We start from the raw sequence: 16359 nt of genomic DNA on the forward strand, positions 1-16359 counted from the left end.
GTAGGTCCCCTGCCTCCCTGCTCTGATGTTGGGAGCGGGGGAAGAGGGGCTGGTGTTGACAAGCACATCTCTTACGTTTTCACTTCTCTGGTAAGCAAACACTGGTGGCTCTGGAAATGTGTTTCATTCTTTCGTCAATTCTTAAAATGTCCTCGTGTCTTTTAATGGTTTGTTTAACTCTGTGGCTTTGTAGTGATAATTTGGAAACAAATACCAGTGGAGGAGATGCTTTTTTGGGCTTGCTTCTGTTGGGATAGAAATTAGCCTATCCCACCCCCCCTAGGGCCTTTCAAATAAGGCAAACCCATATGAGGCAATATAACCTACAAGGAGGGGGCTCAATACATCATCGGCGACTATACAAAGATCTGGTAATGCATAGAAGTGGATGCTTAGCACTAGCATGCCCAAACTCTGTAACACCATTTTGTAATAGGCTCCAAACGAGACAGGTCACAGACCCATGCTGCTCGCGTTCCCTATTCACAGAGCCCAATTCCGACACAGTATGCTGGCTGCGCTTGAGCCTTGTTCCCAAGAAAGTCCATTTCCTTTTGTCCCTTCAGTGTTGCGAATATTTAGTATCGCCTTCAGGAATGTGCCCGACACCGAATTTAGACAGTACCAGGCCCGCACTGTGTCCATTTGACTCCACTAAACTGCCATTGAGCCTCTAACCCCCACCCAGCCAGACCGGTACTGGCCGCACGTTACTAGCCCGACCCCCACAGTCTCTGCTCTCTGATAAACACCCGAATCTCAGGTCCTAACCGCCATAAAGAGCACACTACAGATATAAAACCCACATGCCCTAGCAGCAACACACGTCTCCAGTAACATGAGATAACAGGAAGGGCAAATCAAAGATCAATCCCTAGAGGGGAGACATTGGGTGCAGGACTGCAGTATGAATGGAGCCCTGGATGTATGGGTCAGTATGACTGTATTTTAACCTCCCCTCTCCCTGGCACCCCTTTCCTGTGCCGCTCTGGTGCCTGCCATAATGAGTGAATAGTCGGTCTTAGTTGTTTAGTTTAGCTAGGAAACATTGTGTTTTATGCATGCTCTGACCTTCACCGCGAGGATGAGTCCAGCTGACCCACCTGCCTCAAGATTGATGAGGAAGAACCACCAATTATCGCCTGCCATCCCCTATGGAGCAGGCCCATGTGTAGGGTGCCTCCAATCAGGAGCACCAAAATGTTCTGTATATGGATGACACTTTTTGTGTTTATAACCCCATGTTTCATGACGTAAGACCAAAGCACTCTCAAGCAGCAGAGTTCTTTGCTGATTTACCTAGTGGGTTGTATTTACTCTGGAGTGTGTGTGTATAGAGGGACTTGCCTTCACTTCGGAAGAGTACCTGGCACGTTTGATTGGACATTCTTACGATAGCTGCTTCCAGATCTGGTACAGGGTATCCCCTCTCTTGGAACTTATGTACTAGTTTGTTGAACTCAATCCTGCATGCTTCAGGATTACTCGCAATCCTTTTTATCCTCAGTAGCTGTCCATATGGTAAGTTCCCAAGTGTGTTCGGCGGAAGAAAACTCATCCGGTGGAGCAAATTATTTCTGTATGTGGCTTTGGTGTAGAGAGTAGTGGAGATGAAGTTGTTGTTAACTCCGACATCAAAGTCTAGAAAATGAACATTGGGTGTCCCTATTTCAGCAAAGAATTGGATCCGAGGATCTACCTCATTGATGTAGATGAGGAAGTCTTTCAGAGTGGCATAGGTGCTGTGCCAAATTGCAAAAATGTCATCGATGAATCTTACCCCTCTCACAAGGTAGTTGCACCAGACTGGGAGGTGTAGCATATGCAGGGTCTCCAATCTATGTATAACGGAGTTGGCATATGCCTGTGCCATGGAGGCACCCATTGGTGGTGACTGAAGTTTGAAGGTAGTGCTGGTCTTTATACTTAAAGTAAGAATTCTGGGATACGAGTTCAAGCAAGATCAAAATGAACTCTTTGGCAGCTCCAATGTTATCCGTCTGCAGCAGTAGCCATTCAACAGCCTCTTGGCCTTGGTTGTGAGGAACGCTCATGAAGAGGAGTAGATGTATACACCCGCAGGAGATCCCGCTCCATTACCTCCTTTGAATTGGAGACATGAGACCATGCCTTCCCTGACACCAGCTATCGTGCCAATACCGTAGCAAGTATTTGGAAGAAGATATCCATTGAGACAACCCTATCTAATGTACCCTCGAGTTCATGACAACCTACAGGAGGAACTCCCTGAAGGAATATGAGAAAGAGCTAAGAAAATTAACTGATGACATCATAAGAAAGGGTGCACAATGTCCCAAGATACTGAATGAAGACAATGTATGGATCCTAGAGGACAAATGAAGTAAAGAATTGAGTGAACCATCAAAGTGTAAAAGAAGATTACACAATAACAAAGTGCTGTAGAAAACAGAAGTTCAGTGAATGTACAGACGCTGAAATGCAAAGTAGATGAAGTCATTGTATAGGCTAGCTGTGAGTAGTGAATAGATTGTTATTAGGAGAGAAAAGCGTCAGCAGAACGCCGCTGGCGTAAAGATCCATCCAGTGAATCGTTAGCTAATTATAAACTTCTGGTAAATAAAATATAAGGAGGCGTTGATCAAAGCCAAGTCGGAGATTTACAATCACAGGATCCAGAAGGCAAAATCCAGTACAAAGGAACTGTTCTCTATTCTTTGAGAGTTTAAGAACAAACTTCTGCCTTCGTCAGTACCAGTAAAAGACAAGCAATGGTGTCAGTCCATTCATAATGCTTTTTTTAAACAAGGTCACAATAGACCAGTCCAATATTCAACAAATAAAAGACACTGTGAAAGTAATGGCAATGGATTCTAGAGAGGCAGTGCCATCTGAGATAGTGCCCCCTGACTTTCATTTTACTCACTGTTCTGAAGCATTCATTGCACAAATAATCTCCCAGGTGAAACCTACCTCATGTCAGAGTGATGTCTGCCCCTCTAGTTTGTTTATAAAGTGCAATCATATCCTTGGTCCATGGGTAATCAAGTTTGTCAATTTGGTCTTTTGATGAGGGTGGTGTTCCTCTCTTTCTGATGGATGCGTGGATCACCCCCCTCTTGAAGGAGTTGTCATTGGATCCTTTTGTTTTTTGGACAACTATCGTCCGATCACAAATGTGCCATTCTTGCTGAACATTTTGGATAAGGTGGCACATTTACAATTCTAGAATTTCCTCGAGGGTAACGAGATGTTATTGTCTTGCCAATCTGGTTTTCAGAAAGGTCATGGCAAGGAAACCGCTATGCTCAATTTGCAAACCAATCTACTATCGAACATGGAGCAAGGACAATTATCCGTTCTTATGCTGTTGGACCCATCCTCAGCATCCGACCTTGTTAATCATGATCTTCTCATGGGTAGACTACAGTCTTTGGCTGGGTGCTCTACTAAAGCGGGCTGTTGGATTTCATTTCTTCCTTTGTGGGCACTAAGAACTCTAGGGTGAATGTTGGTGAAGTCGGCTTGGATCCTTCACCCGTCACCTGTGGGGTACCTCAGGGATCTTGCATCTCTCCAACTTTGTTTAATGTTTATCTGATCCAGTTCCTGCTCCTGTTGATTAGCCTGGGTGTTCAGGTGGCCAATTACGCGGACGGCACCCAGGTGATTGTCAAATAGTCTGGTTCATATTCTGAGGATGCAGCGAAGTTGAACATCTATAAAGCCATCCATCTCTGGATTGCAGCTAATTCCTTGGCTCTAAATGCCAGTAAAACCAAGCTTTTAATTGTACCTCCTACTATGAGGCTGAGGTCTCTGCCAGTAGAGTGCAAACAGTTCCTACTCCTGGGCATGCTGATCTCGATGGCGCAGAGGGTCAAAAGCCTAGGAATGGTTTCGGATGCCGAATTGTCCATGCATGCCACATCGTGTGGCTCTTATTCGTTCCTCCTGTGGGTTGGTTACAAACCTTTTGTGCAATATTCACCCTTTTCTTTCTTCTGAGAACGTAGCTACCTTGGCCTCAGTGCTCATTAACACACGTTTGGACTATTGTAATAGTTTGCTCAGTTGCTGCACACACTCCATCATAGCAGCTCTGCAGGTCTCAAAGAATGGTGCAGTGCGGGCAGTCTCAGGTCTCTCCAAGCAAGCCCACGTTATGGTGGCCAGGGGAGGCTTACATTGGCTGCCTGTAAAACTTAGAATCAGCCACAAAGTTCTGACGCTCACACACAAATGTGTGATGGACATGGCACCTCTGTATCTCACAGCGTGCCTTCAACTTCAGGTTTCATCGCGCCCTCTCGGGCATCAATACCCTATGAGACTGGTTAAACCCAGATTTAGGTTGGTAAAGGCCAGTGGGCGCAGCTTCAGTATGCAAGGTATTCATTTGTGGAACCTGTTGCCTCCAAATTTGAGAGCTGTTGAGACAACAGTTAAGTTAAAAAAAGAGCTAAAGATGCTCCTCTTTAACCTACCTCCCAATTAGGCTTTTTTCGCCTGTTTCTTCTGGAGCTGGTTCTGTCGACTGAGTTTCGCTACTGGGAATTCCCTTTGAGTACTGTTTCTAATGCTATTTGGTCGGGTTGTCTGTCTTGTGGTCATATGTGTGCGTGCTTTGATGCCCATTGGCACGTGGTATAAGAACTTTTAATGAATGAATAAATAAATAATAAATAAAATAATGCAGGCGAAGCCACCATTATAAAGAATTAATGAAAAGCTGTGTTGCAGCAGGATAGCAGGCTACTGAAGCTGCATGACAATGATGTCTGGCCTGAAGTCAAGATCTTAGAAATCGAGGTCAGCTATCTACACTGAAGAAGAACGAGTGTGCAGAGGATGAATCCTCTCACGTTAAGGTACAATAAATAACACAAAGGATCCCAAATTTTAATTAATTTGAGACATTTCAAATCTGAAGAATGGACCAAATCATGGCCTCTTGTCATATGAGCCAAGGATGGAAATAGAGTTCGATCTTGGAGTCCCAGACACGATCACGAGTGCCTTCACTCCCATGCATTCCCAGGACGAGAATACTATGCAAGGCTAAGTACAAAGACAATTTCATGGCAGAAGGCATGGGTGATGAGAGATGCTGGGCTAATTGGGTGGTGAGATAGCTTCATGTCCCATCTCCCTGAACCTGGGTCTCGGCTTACGTGCTGATAAATGAACCAAATGTTCCAGACATGGCACATGCATGCCAACCAATTGTATTAGACTGTATAACGAAGGACCTTATAGCTTAGAAGACCAATGAAACACAGTGTAACTATTTTGTCTTAAATAAAATCTTTGAAGAGGTAGGCATAAGTTGTCCACCTGTTAAAAGGACAGCCAATAACAATTCTAGCTCTTATATGATTGTATAGCTAGATGTTTCCCTTAACCAATCCCGACCCTCGATAGGTATTTCACTATTGCCAGGTAGTATGATGTCACTGTGACGCATAATAAGAATTGTATTTTTTGTGGAGATCACCGAGAAACTGAGCGTACTTCCGTTGATGGTTGTTGCAACCTCAACCTCCCTGTTTTAGATAATTGTTAATAAAACAGTAACTTACCATCTTCTTGTGTTTGTCCAGTTATTTGGACTCAGAATTATTCTGGTGTAATCCCATCCATAAATAAATGCAAGTCCCAAGGGCCTTAAGCTCACTCGTGTAGAGACTTGTGACATCAATGGTAAACAGAATATCTTCTTCAGTTAGTCTGGTGGTCTCAAGTATTTGAAGGAAATGTATAGTGTCCTTCATGTACGTTGGAGTATTTTGGATGAGTGGTTGGAGAAATTGGTAAATGTACGCACCTAGTGGTTGCAACAGGGCACCTGTGGCCACCACAATTGATCTGCTTGGAGGGTCCACCAATCTCTTGTGTATTTTGTGATAGAAGATGGGAACTGCAGAGTGTGTTGCAGATAGGAACATCTTGGTCTTGTGTGAGATCCAATTTAGTTCCTCAGCTTTGAGCAGTATGCAGTCTATATTGGATTTAATGTCAGCAAGTGGTCATTTCTTACGGGGACATACACATTACGGTCCTGAAGTTGCCTCATGCACTCTGCATGGTAGTCAGTAGTGTTAAGTATGCCTAGTGCTCCACCTTTGTCGGCCGGGCATACAGTGATGTTTGGATCAGTGTACACAGACATGATCTGAGAAATGTGTCCACCAAAAGTGAGACAAATGTAATTTTAGGTTTCAACTCTGTATGTGGCATCCTCTTCTGCTTCATCCACGTCTATGTCATCTTCTTTAGGGGTTAGTTCTGCAAAGAAAGTCTTCAATTTAAGTTTACGTGTGAACTTAAAAGGCTTTCCATAGATACCATAGATGTGTCATGTTCACTTTGACTTAAACTGCTAGTTGATGATTAATATGATATGTCAACAGAGTGTGTTGTTGAGAGTTTGCGTAGAAAACTGTGTAAGGTTCTTTCCTTAACTGGGCTTTTCTGCAGAAGACTGGGCCTCTCACACCTCAAGATGCTTGGAATGCCTCCTGGCAATGATTGGTTCAGAGGATAAGGGCAGAGAACAAAGAATATTCTTGTGATGTTAATCCCCCACTCCAAGGGCTAGAAAGGGGGTAATGGCCCTAACAGCATGAGTGAAGCGAGGGCCGTTAATGAGGGATATGGGACATTACCCCCATTATAGCCCTTGGAACTGGGGCTTAATGCAATTAAAACCTTGTGTTATCATAGCAGTAACCAGGGGTGCTAAAAAAAAGTATTTTAAGTTATTGAACGGACCACTGTTGATACTGTGCTAATTTGGGCACCATGGGAAGGGACAGTGGGGGCTCCATAGGGAGCCCCTCTTCCCTTCCCATAACGGCCGGAGAGGCCAGGTAGCTGCGGCAGGCCTGCGCTGCCGGAACAAACAGGAAAGTGGGGTTTGGGAGGGGGTTTGGAAATGTAAAATAAAATAAGGGGGACAAAGGGTGGTGGGGAGATGGCACCCAGGGGAACCAGCCATCAGGCAGCTTGGAATGCGGGGTGAGATTGTAGGTTTCAGCCTGTGTTTCTAGCACCCAATTGGTTGGTTCCACTGTGCCAGGTGCTAATGAGTGTTCTAAACTGCCTTTCATCAACGTCAACCTAAGAACTGGATTTCATATAAAACCTAGCTCTGAGTAACCAATATACACTTTGGCAGTGCCCACTGTCCATTTTAAAATGCTACCAGACCACTAGCCAGGACCTTTTGGCATGGCTGGTTGGCATGGCTGAACATTACCAGAGCAATAGCCACTCTATATTTTAAAACACTTGCAACCCATCCCTCTAAGACTTTCATCAATCCCAAAATTATTTTGTCCTGTTTTGACAGGGGTATTGTTATGTATAAAAGATGGCAGGTTTTGAGAACAATGTTTTTAGGCAATGCTCCGGGAGACAAAATTATTTGCCATGGACCACACACTTTTCTTAAGTAGCGTGCTCCAAGCCCCATGTTTTATGGCCGTTCTGTTGGCGGCTGTTGTGCTACATCGCACAACCCCAACTAACCACCATCTCTACTTTTATTTCTACAAGAACATTTCCATGAACATTGACATTTGCAGAAATCCTTGCCTCAACGTCCCTGCTCATCAAACATTGGAGCCCTTTCACACCAAGTTCTGGATTCTCTGTTAGTTGTGCAGAGTGGGATATTGCTGTTTTTAATTAGCTTGTTTGCATTGATTGTTGTATTACAGCCCTCATTTTTATAGGACCACGATTGGACATTTTCATTTTAGAACCATTGCACTAAAGCTGTTTAGGCTGCTCGGGTTATCAGCTCACGTCGTACTGAAGATTATAGCCTACCCCAGCCCATTTTACCAAAAGAGGTAAAGGGGGTTTACCTTTTTGGTTGTGCACGTTTCACCTTTTTGATTGGGGTGCCTGTTGGTTTAGTAGTAGTGTGGGACTCAGTAGGCAGTTTAGCCACTACTCATCCCTGTACCCCTGCAGAGAAGTAGTCATTTCAGCACAAGTCCTGTTTAGGACCTCGTGCAGGTGAATGGTAAAGCCAGAGTGGTAGAGATATTGCTGAAGCGAATCAGGGGTGCTACATTCAATACGTTTGGGAGAAAGCAGAACACTATCTTCCCTGGACCAGAGTATCAGTATCCGAGACAGGATGGGGTTCAGTCTAGTGTGGCAGTGAGCAGGCTATCAGTATGACTATTACCCCAGAGATAGTACCCCGGTCGGGGCAAATCCAATTCAGAAGTACTCAAGTGAAAGGGATATTTACAATTTGTCCTAGGAGGAACAGTGAAACCCATAAGACCTCTAAGGCAGGAGTGGGACTACACATCTGCCAATTGCAGACACCTAAAGGCACAAGGGGTCAACGACTATAGGCAGTCACGTTTCCAAGGCACTGTCCCTCATCTGCAACCAGGGTCTCAGAGGACTTGTCACACCAGGACCACAAGACCATTGTGTGGTAGTCTGCAAGCGTGCTTTCTAGAACAAGGGCTGGCCTTTTCCACTGAGCACCATTGACACTCCGAGGGGAGAGGAGGCAATGTATTGGTTGGCATTACCGGACATCATTGATGATCTTAGAATGTACGTCTTTTGGTTCTCCTACCCTAGCAGGCACTCCTCCACTTCACTTGTCCATGACAAAATGATATGAGAGAGAGAGAGACAGAGACAGAGAGAGAGAGAGAGTTCTTTGAACTGCTTCGTGAGATAGGTGAAAAGGAAAAAAAACACTACATTGAATGTACCATAATTGATGGGAAAAGGCACAAACCTCTTTCTACTGGATCATAGAAGTAGCCGCTGTCTCGGAGATTGCTAAAGACAGAAGGAATGAGATCAGCCAGGTAGCGCTGGGCAAAGGCTCGCGCTGCAACCTTTTCTGCAGTCTCCTTCGCCTTCTGCAGGACTTCTCTCTGCTCCTTTAGCCGGCGTTCCTGTGAAAAAGGTGAAAGGTAATAATGAATGCTGCAATGCAATGCACATTTCATGAAAAAAATGTATAATACAGTATCAAAATACAATGTACCCACAGATTCATGGGAAATGAGCAGTAGGTTAATGCTTAGATTAATGGTCTATAGTCCCTATACTCCGGGATAAAAGAATAATAAGAATATGTTTCAAGAGGTAAGCAGCTTTCAAGGGAACCAAGTTACAGATACCCAGAAACATCCGATTAGAGCAGTGCTGAAGGGAAATACTTTTGTTCTACTATTTGTTTAAAATCGCTTTTTTGTAATGTATAGTCCAATTGCACATTTGAACTTCGAATGCCTTTCCAAGGGGTCAATGGAGTATTATTACCTTATACCTAGGATGAATAATGTCAAGGTGCAAGCCACTAGCCAGGTAGAAAAGTAAATCGACCACTAGCATGAATCTAGTTTGCTACATGCAGAAAGCACTGCGGCTGCAAGTACAAACTTGGTGGTCTTTATCATTAGCAACTGATGTCTCTTTATGTCACTAATGACTACTAGTGAGACGCTTTATGACCCCATTAATTCTACAGGTTGGATGCCATCTAGATCTGCACTGTGCCCTAAACAGCCTGATAAAAAAGATACTGTAACTCAAAAATACAAGAAACTTCATGTGATTACTGTTATGGGAAAGATTTCCTTTTTGCAACTTTCCCTGCATGGTTTCCTATAGAACCCCAATGTTCTTGCTCTGTTTCCAATACATGCCCTGAATTTTTGAAGGAAAGTAAAGCCTTCAGCTTCACTTCTCTTGCCTTTTGCTCACATGTTATGGGGAAACTGACTAGTTCTTCAGACTATGAGTACTTGGAAACTTTTTTTCCCTTTTGAATACTCGTATGTTTAAAATTGCACAAAGCATCAGTGCAATGGGGACACCTTTGTATCACTGTAGCTTTGAACACATAGCATTTTCGTTTACTTTTATATGTGCCTAAACACATGCTGGTTAAAACAAAATAGGTGATGGATGGAAGGTTTAAAATGAAGCTGAACCTCTGGCACTGCTATGGGCAACCCTGCAGAACATCACTTTTCACCTGGAATGCCTTTACAGAAAGGGGAAAGACCATATGCAAATCAAGCTTAGTTGCACCCTAAAAGGGGCAGTCCAGCCCGAACTGCTTGGTCACATCTCTTCTGCAGGAGACCACAAGCAACCCCAGACAGATTTAGGCCTCATTGGGTGTCATCAGGTGTAGCCTGGCTCTTTAGGCCCAGCAGGCACAGGACACACCTCTGGGCATACCCGTCTCACTTGGGGTGACTAGATAATTCAAAAGATGTGATGGATGGTTTATAAAAGACAGGTTGATTGCAGCAGTGGCATTTTTACTTTTTTGGCATGATTTGTGGTGTGCACATTAGCATTTACCGGGTATGGCTACTAAACGTGAATAGTGCCCTAACAGCTATGTCACAAGATCTTTGCTTGTTCTTTTGCATACTGGAGTTTGGCCTTCTTCCTGCCTTCTCAGGTCAAGATATTCCTTATAAGGACATGCACTTGCCCTGGAAAGCTACTGCTTTCATGGGCCAGTGAGCCTTTGTGCATCTGTGGCCCTTAAAGGGGACTCTGATTGTCTAGTCCCAGTCCACCTACTTGGTAACAGACAGTCTGCTTCTAGGGTGGATGTGAAACAAGTAGTTGCCCATGACTGGACAACTACAGGCTGTTTGAATGGTGCAGATCCTTACCGTTGGTGGGCTTTGACTTGCTTCAAGCTAGAATCTTGGATAGAAGGAGGAACTCTGGAGCCGTTCTTCAGATCTAAGTTGGAACCAAGAATCGCGTGAAGAAGAGCAGACCTCTGAGATCCGAAGATGACTCATGAAGTGGCCAGCATCCCTTGCAGTGTTCAGCCTGGTCCTGTACATGATATCCAAAGACCCTGACCGGCACTTCATCCCTTGATCTAGTAGGACCAGATGTTCTCAATGCCTTCTTGAGGATCCAGCCTTTTAGAGACTTTGTAAGTGTCCTTGAACTGTCTAGTGGACTGACCAACTCTCTTGTAGGCTACCTCACCAGAAGTGTTGCCATTCTGCGAACAAGTCCAGCACTTTAGTGGTGGCTAATGTGAGGAGTCAGAAATTAGTCTTGGACACAAAGTTGTAATATTCTCATTGTCAGACAGGTTTATTAAACAGAAATGGGTTGGATAAATCCCTCTCTGACCCAATCTTAAAGAACTCTAATCCTCTAATCCGACTATCACACTAGAAACAAACAACTAAGGAGTGCAAGGAAATGTCTCTGACTTCTGTTTAGTAAAAAAGTGTCTATGACCAAAATATTAAGATTAACAGAAAGTGTTTTCCAAGGAGAAACCCTTGGATCCAGAGGTTGGTTCCCTTCCCCTGGATATGTAGGTAGGATGGCAAACTTGTCTCTTCTGAACAAAAATTTCTTGGTTCATTATACTCGAATCAGGAAGTTCTTGTTCAAACAATACATTCTCTGACATCCAACACTTCCTTGGTTTCTTTGTATTGCATTCATAAGGTTACTAGATTCACAGAAGTTCTTATTCATATAATACATTCCGCAATAAGCTTTCTTTAACTTCTCTTGCACTTTAGCAGATTATGTGGTGTACTCCTTCAGATCTCCTGTTATACTCCTATACTCCCTTGCCAGGTATCTTGTCACAGTGCTAAAAGTCTTTGTAATTCTCCAAGTGCCTGGTAAATATACCTTCCAGGACTTCTTTCATGTGCTTCTTAATTTCCTTGGTATACTTCCCTGCCCGGTATTTTGTAACATGGTTAAACATTCCTCTACAATCTTGAGGGGTCGGGGGGGGGGGGAACTCCTGGTATACTCCCCTGCCAGGAATCCTTTTATAGGTTTTTCTGATCCCCTGATGTACCCCCGTGCCAGGTATCTTCCCACAGTTTTAAATTTCTTATATGGTTTCAAAATGCTTGGTATATTTGGTTGCCAGGACTTCTTTTATGGTCTTCTTAGATCCTCTGGTATACTCCCCTGCCAGTTATCTTGTCACAACGTTAAGAGACTTTATGCAATGTTGGTGGATTGCCTGGTGGTATACTCCCCTCCAAAGAATCCTTCTCTGGGTTCCTGCAGATCGCCTGGTATACTTCCCTGCCATGTATCCTTCCCCAAATGTCAACTGCCTGATGTATACCTTTCGCCAGGACTTCTTAAAGGTTTCTCAGTCCTTTATCACTCTGACACAGTCGTATCAACTTTGTGGTGCTTCAATACGTTTACTTAGGGTAACTCCAGCTCCAGCTTTCTCCACGTTGACATTTTATGCATAGATATTGTAGAGGAGCAGCTGAAAACCTCTGCAGGAGACCCCGCCAGCCCCTTCCTCCCATATGTTGGAGGCATGAGGCCGTGCCATGCTTGACACCAGCCGTTGTGCAAATTCCGCAGTGTGTGTTCGAAAGAAGATATCCGTTGAGACAACCTTACCGAATGTATCCCTGAAGTGATGACAATCTAAAGGGAGGAACTTCCTGAAGTAATATGAGAAAGAGAAAAGAAAATAAGCTAATGACATCATAAAAAGTATGTACGACATCCCGAGATACTGGCTGAAGAGGATGTATAGATCCTATAGAAACTAACGATGAAGTAAAGAATCAAGTGAACTTTTAAATACAAAGAAGAAGATTACTCGTGCACAAAGTGCTGCAGAAAATCAACAGTTCAATAGATGTACAGTTGCTGAAAGGAAAGGTAGACCGAGTCATGATAGAAGCTAGCTTTCGTAGTGAATACAACACAGGGGAAGCCGCAATTATATAGAAGGTGGACATCGGTATCATGAATTTTAGTAAGTCAGGACCCATGAAGCGGGAAGGGGAAACTGTCGCAGCAGGAATAAGCAGAATCGTAGAGCTTCATGGCGAGGTTGTCTGGCCTGGAGTCAAGACTTAAGCAGCCAAGGTCAGTTATCTATTCTGGAAATGAGAGAACGTGTAGAGGATGAATCCCTTGTTAAGGTGCAAAGAAAAAACCCCAACAGTGCCAAGTTTAATTCATTTAGAGCATTTAAAACCTGCTAAATGAACCAAATTGTGGTCTCCCGTCACGTGAGTCAAGGATGAAAATGGAGTCCGAACTTGGAGTCCCAGACATGATAGTGTGTGCCCTCACTCCTGTGCATACTCAAAGAGAAGAACACTTTGCAAGGCCAATTACAAAGACAATCTTCATAGCAGAAGGCATGGGCGATGAGATATGCTGGGCTAATTGGGTGGGGAGGTAGTTTCATGTCCCATTTCATTGCACCTGGCTCTGGGCTTACATGCTGCTGGTTGAACCGAATGTTCCAGACATGGCACAGGCGTGCCAACCAATTATATTAGTCCATTTAAATAAGGACCTTATAGTTTGTAGACCAGTGAGAAACTGTGTATCTAATGTTTCTGAAGATGATATGTTTTAGAAGCAGACATATGTTGTCCACCTGATAGTGGCCAGCCAAGCATAATCCTAGCTCCTATACAAAGTATACTTAGATGTTCCCCTTAGCCAATCCTGACCCTTGATACGTTTTCTATTATTGCCACATAGTATGACGTCACCCCTGATGTATTTTGGTGTATAAAAGTCATATTTTGTGTAAAGATCGCTGAGAGACTGAGCGTCCGTCCGTTGATGTTCGTTGTAAACTCCCTGTTTTAGATAATGTTTAATAAAACAGTACTTTGTCATCTTCCTGAGTTGGTTCGGTTATTTGGACTCAGAATAATTCTGTATGTTCCCAACCATTACATTTGCATGTTCCTAAAGGGCACTAAGCTCAACATTCATTCAGGATTTGCTCTTGCTCTTTATCTTGTCGATAATCAAATATTCTTCCTTTTGGGCATTGCTTTAACACTGGGTTTTGTCTGTATTTAAACAATCTTGTCTGGTGTACTTTGAACAGTCTGCCTTCAAATAATTCATATATATTTTCTGCATTCACATGCAGACGCTGTTTTTACGGAGCACCCTGGGGTCCCCAGCAGTTTAGTTGGACTTACTGGTTCTTTTTTGCACCTCCGATGCAGTTCACGTCTTGGTTGGATGATTCCTTCATACGTTCTAAAGCTTCGTGTGTGCGAACGAGTTGGTTCGGTTATTTGGACTCAGAATTATTCTGTATGATCCCATCCATTACATATGCACATTGCTAAAGGGCCCTAAGCTCACGTATAGTGGTGCGGATGGTTTAAAGATCCAAACCAATTCCACTACAGAGTTTCGGACAATCAGGCATGCTCCGCAATTAGCTGGAAGATCGCAGAGTTTCCTGTGGAGAGTGGGCGAATAGATATAAACTTGCAAGAAGAACCGAGGTGGTGGGCAGGACCCCCTTTGAAGAAATCCCTGCTCGGTTTCCACGGGCGCTCTGCGGACAAAAGGCAAAGTGGTTGGATTGAGGGAGGAGTCGATACTGAAGGCCTTGAGTCGATTAACGAATGGGAAGTAGACTAAGGGGAATAGCAATATAAAGGGACGGGATTGTGATAATTTTGAATCGCAGGAAATATTGTGAAGATAAGAGAGACTGTGTACGAGTCGTAATTCAAGGTTATTCAAAGGAGACATTTCAAACTCCAACGGGAGTAGAAATATAGAAAAACGCACGGGTGAGGACCACGTAAGGTGATGTCTCAAACCCTGTACAGGGTAAAATAAAGGTGAGAGAACAGTACCTCTCATTATAAATGAGAAATAGTGAAGTGAGGATGACCACAGTGTTTTATAATATGCCGTTTACATTTGTTATTTTCACATTAACAAACAAGAACAAAAATAGTAATAATCCATTAAATCCGCACATAGTCAACCAAGTCTAAACAAAGTAATCAATTCGTCACAACCAATACAAAATATCATATATATTAAAAATAGAACAGGGTGGAAGAAGGGAAAAAAGAAAAAGAAAAATAAAATGCAGAAAGGAAAAAAGAGAGCAAATGTAGGAGACAAAGACCAAAAATTTCAATTTCAAGAAACTATACAGTAGACACAAGAATATTACAAAACCATTACACAGACTATAGGTATCAAACATAACACTAGTGTTCAAAGGTATGTATATATTATCCTAGATCAAAGTTCAGATTCATCCGTAGGCATCAAGAAAGCAGCTCCAAATGTCCCAAAATTTGTCAATGCCACCAGTGAGTTTGTGAATGGCTCTTTCATATGTGGAAATACTAAGAAGCTCCTCCACCCAATCATCAATGTTAAAAGAATTACTTGACTTCCAGGACCTCAATATGAATCTTTTAGCAACCATGCATGGGAGTAGCAACCAAACTTTTTTACTAAAGTCAATTTCCTCCAGCAAAGAGTCATCGCCTAAAATCCATAATGAGGCATTCATGGGGATTGCGATGTCTAAGACCAAACTTAATCTCTCATGAACCTTTTCCCAGAACTGCATAGTTTTGGGACAGGACCAAATCAAGTGACTTAGAGATCCTCTTGAACACTTACACTTCCAGCAAAGGATGTTGTCCAAAAGTTGCCTTCTGAATAGTTTCTCTGGCGTCCAATAGGCCCTAAACAACAACTTTGTTTGAGAAGCTCTGAGGGTCCAATCAAAACTCACCAAACGAGTGTTCTCACAGCACCTCCGCCAACATCTGAAGTTCACATCTTCCCCCAATTCCTCCGCCCAAATTGCAGGTAATCTCTGATCACCTTTCCGAGTAGCTTTTATTATTCCATACATGGTAGAAGCAGGGTGTGATGCACTCCAGCATACAGTTAGAGCTGCCCAGGCAGGACTCTGAACAGTCAATTGTGGCACCTCAACACAAGCCGAAATAATAATCTTCAATTTCCTATATTCAACAAACAAGCATTCTGCCATGTCATACATCTGGCCAAACTGAGTGTTCTTTAACCAGTTGTCCCCTTCAAACAAATCTCCAATGTATTTGATGCCAGCCACAAACCATTCCATCCAAAACAGAGTTTTACCCTGATACTTCAAGGCTGGATTATTCCATATGGAAGCATCCGGGTGCAAATAGGGATCAGCACTCTCACGGTTCGAGAGCTCACACCAGCAGTCTCGCAAGAATGAAGTAAGAGCGCTGATCTTTTTAGATGTATTCCTCTGAGTAGTTAGCAGTGCTTTCGGGTCCAATTGGGAAACAGCACTGCATTCCCAAAATAAGAGGTCAGAATGTTCAGACTGTACATCTGCAGAGTCAATAATTCTACACAAATGTCGAGTGGAAAACGATAAATGGTAGTCTGAGAAATTAGGCAAGTTCATTCCCCCAATTTTAACGGGAGTTGAAGTTTCCAAATTGCGAGCCTCAGAGGTTTCCCATCCCAAATAAAGTTCTGCATAATCATATTGACCTCTTTAAAGATGTTTCCAGGTATCTTAATGGGGAGCAT

The 16359-nt window shown here is 43.3% G+C and overlaps 1 protein-coding gene across 1 annotated transcript in view; it reads right to left on the bottom strand.

Moving 5' to 3' along the window:
• Nucleotides 1-16359, bottom strand: part of RSPH3 (radial spoke head 3) — a 145242-nt gene that overhangs the window by 38954 nt on the left and 89929 nt on the right. The window contains exon 6 of the mRNA XM_069607888.1: nt 8759-8921. Within this exon, the coding sequence (XP_069463989.1) occupies nt 8759-8921 (163 nt within the window). The remainder of the gene's footprint in view (nt 1-8758; nt 8922-16359) is intronic.

Source organism: Ambystoma mexicanum, chromosome 4q (genome assembly GCF_040938575.1).
Source record: "Ambystoma mexicanum isolate Mex_15411 chromosome 4q, UKY_AmexF1_1, whole genome shotgun sequence".
Lineage (NCBI taxonomy): Eukaryota > Metazoa > Chordata > Amphibia > Caudata > Ambystomatidae > Ambystoma > Ambystoma mexicanum.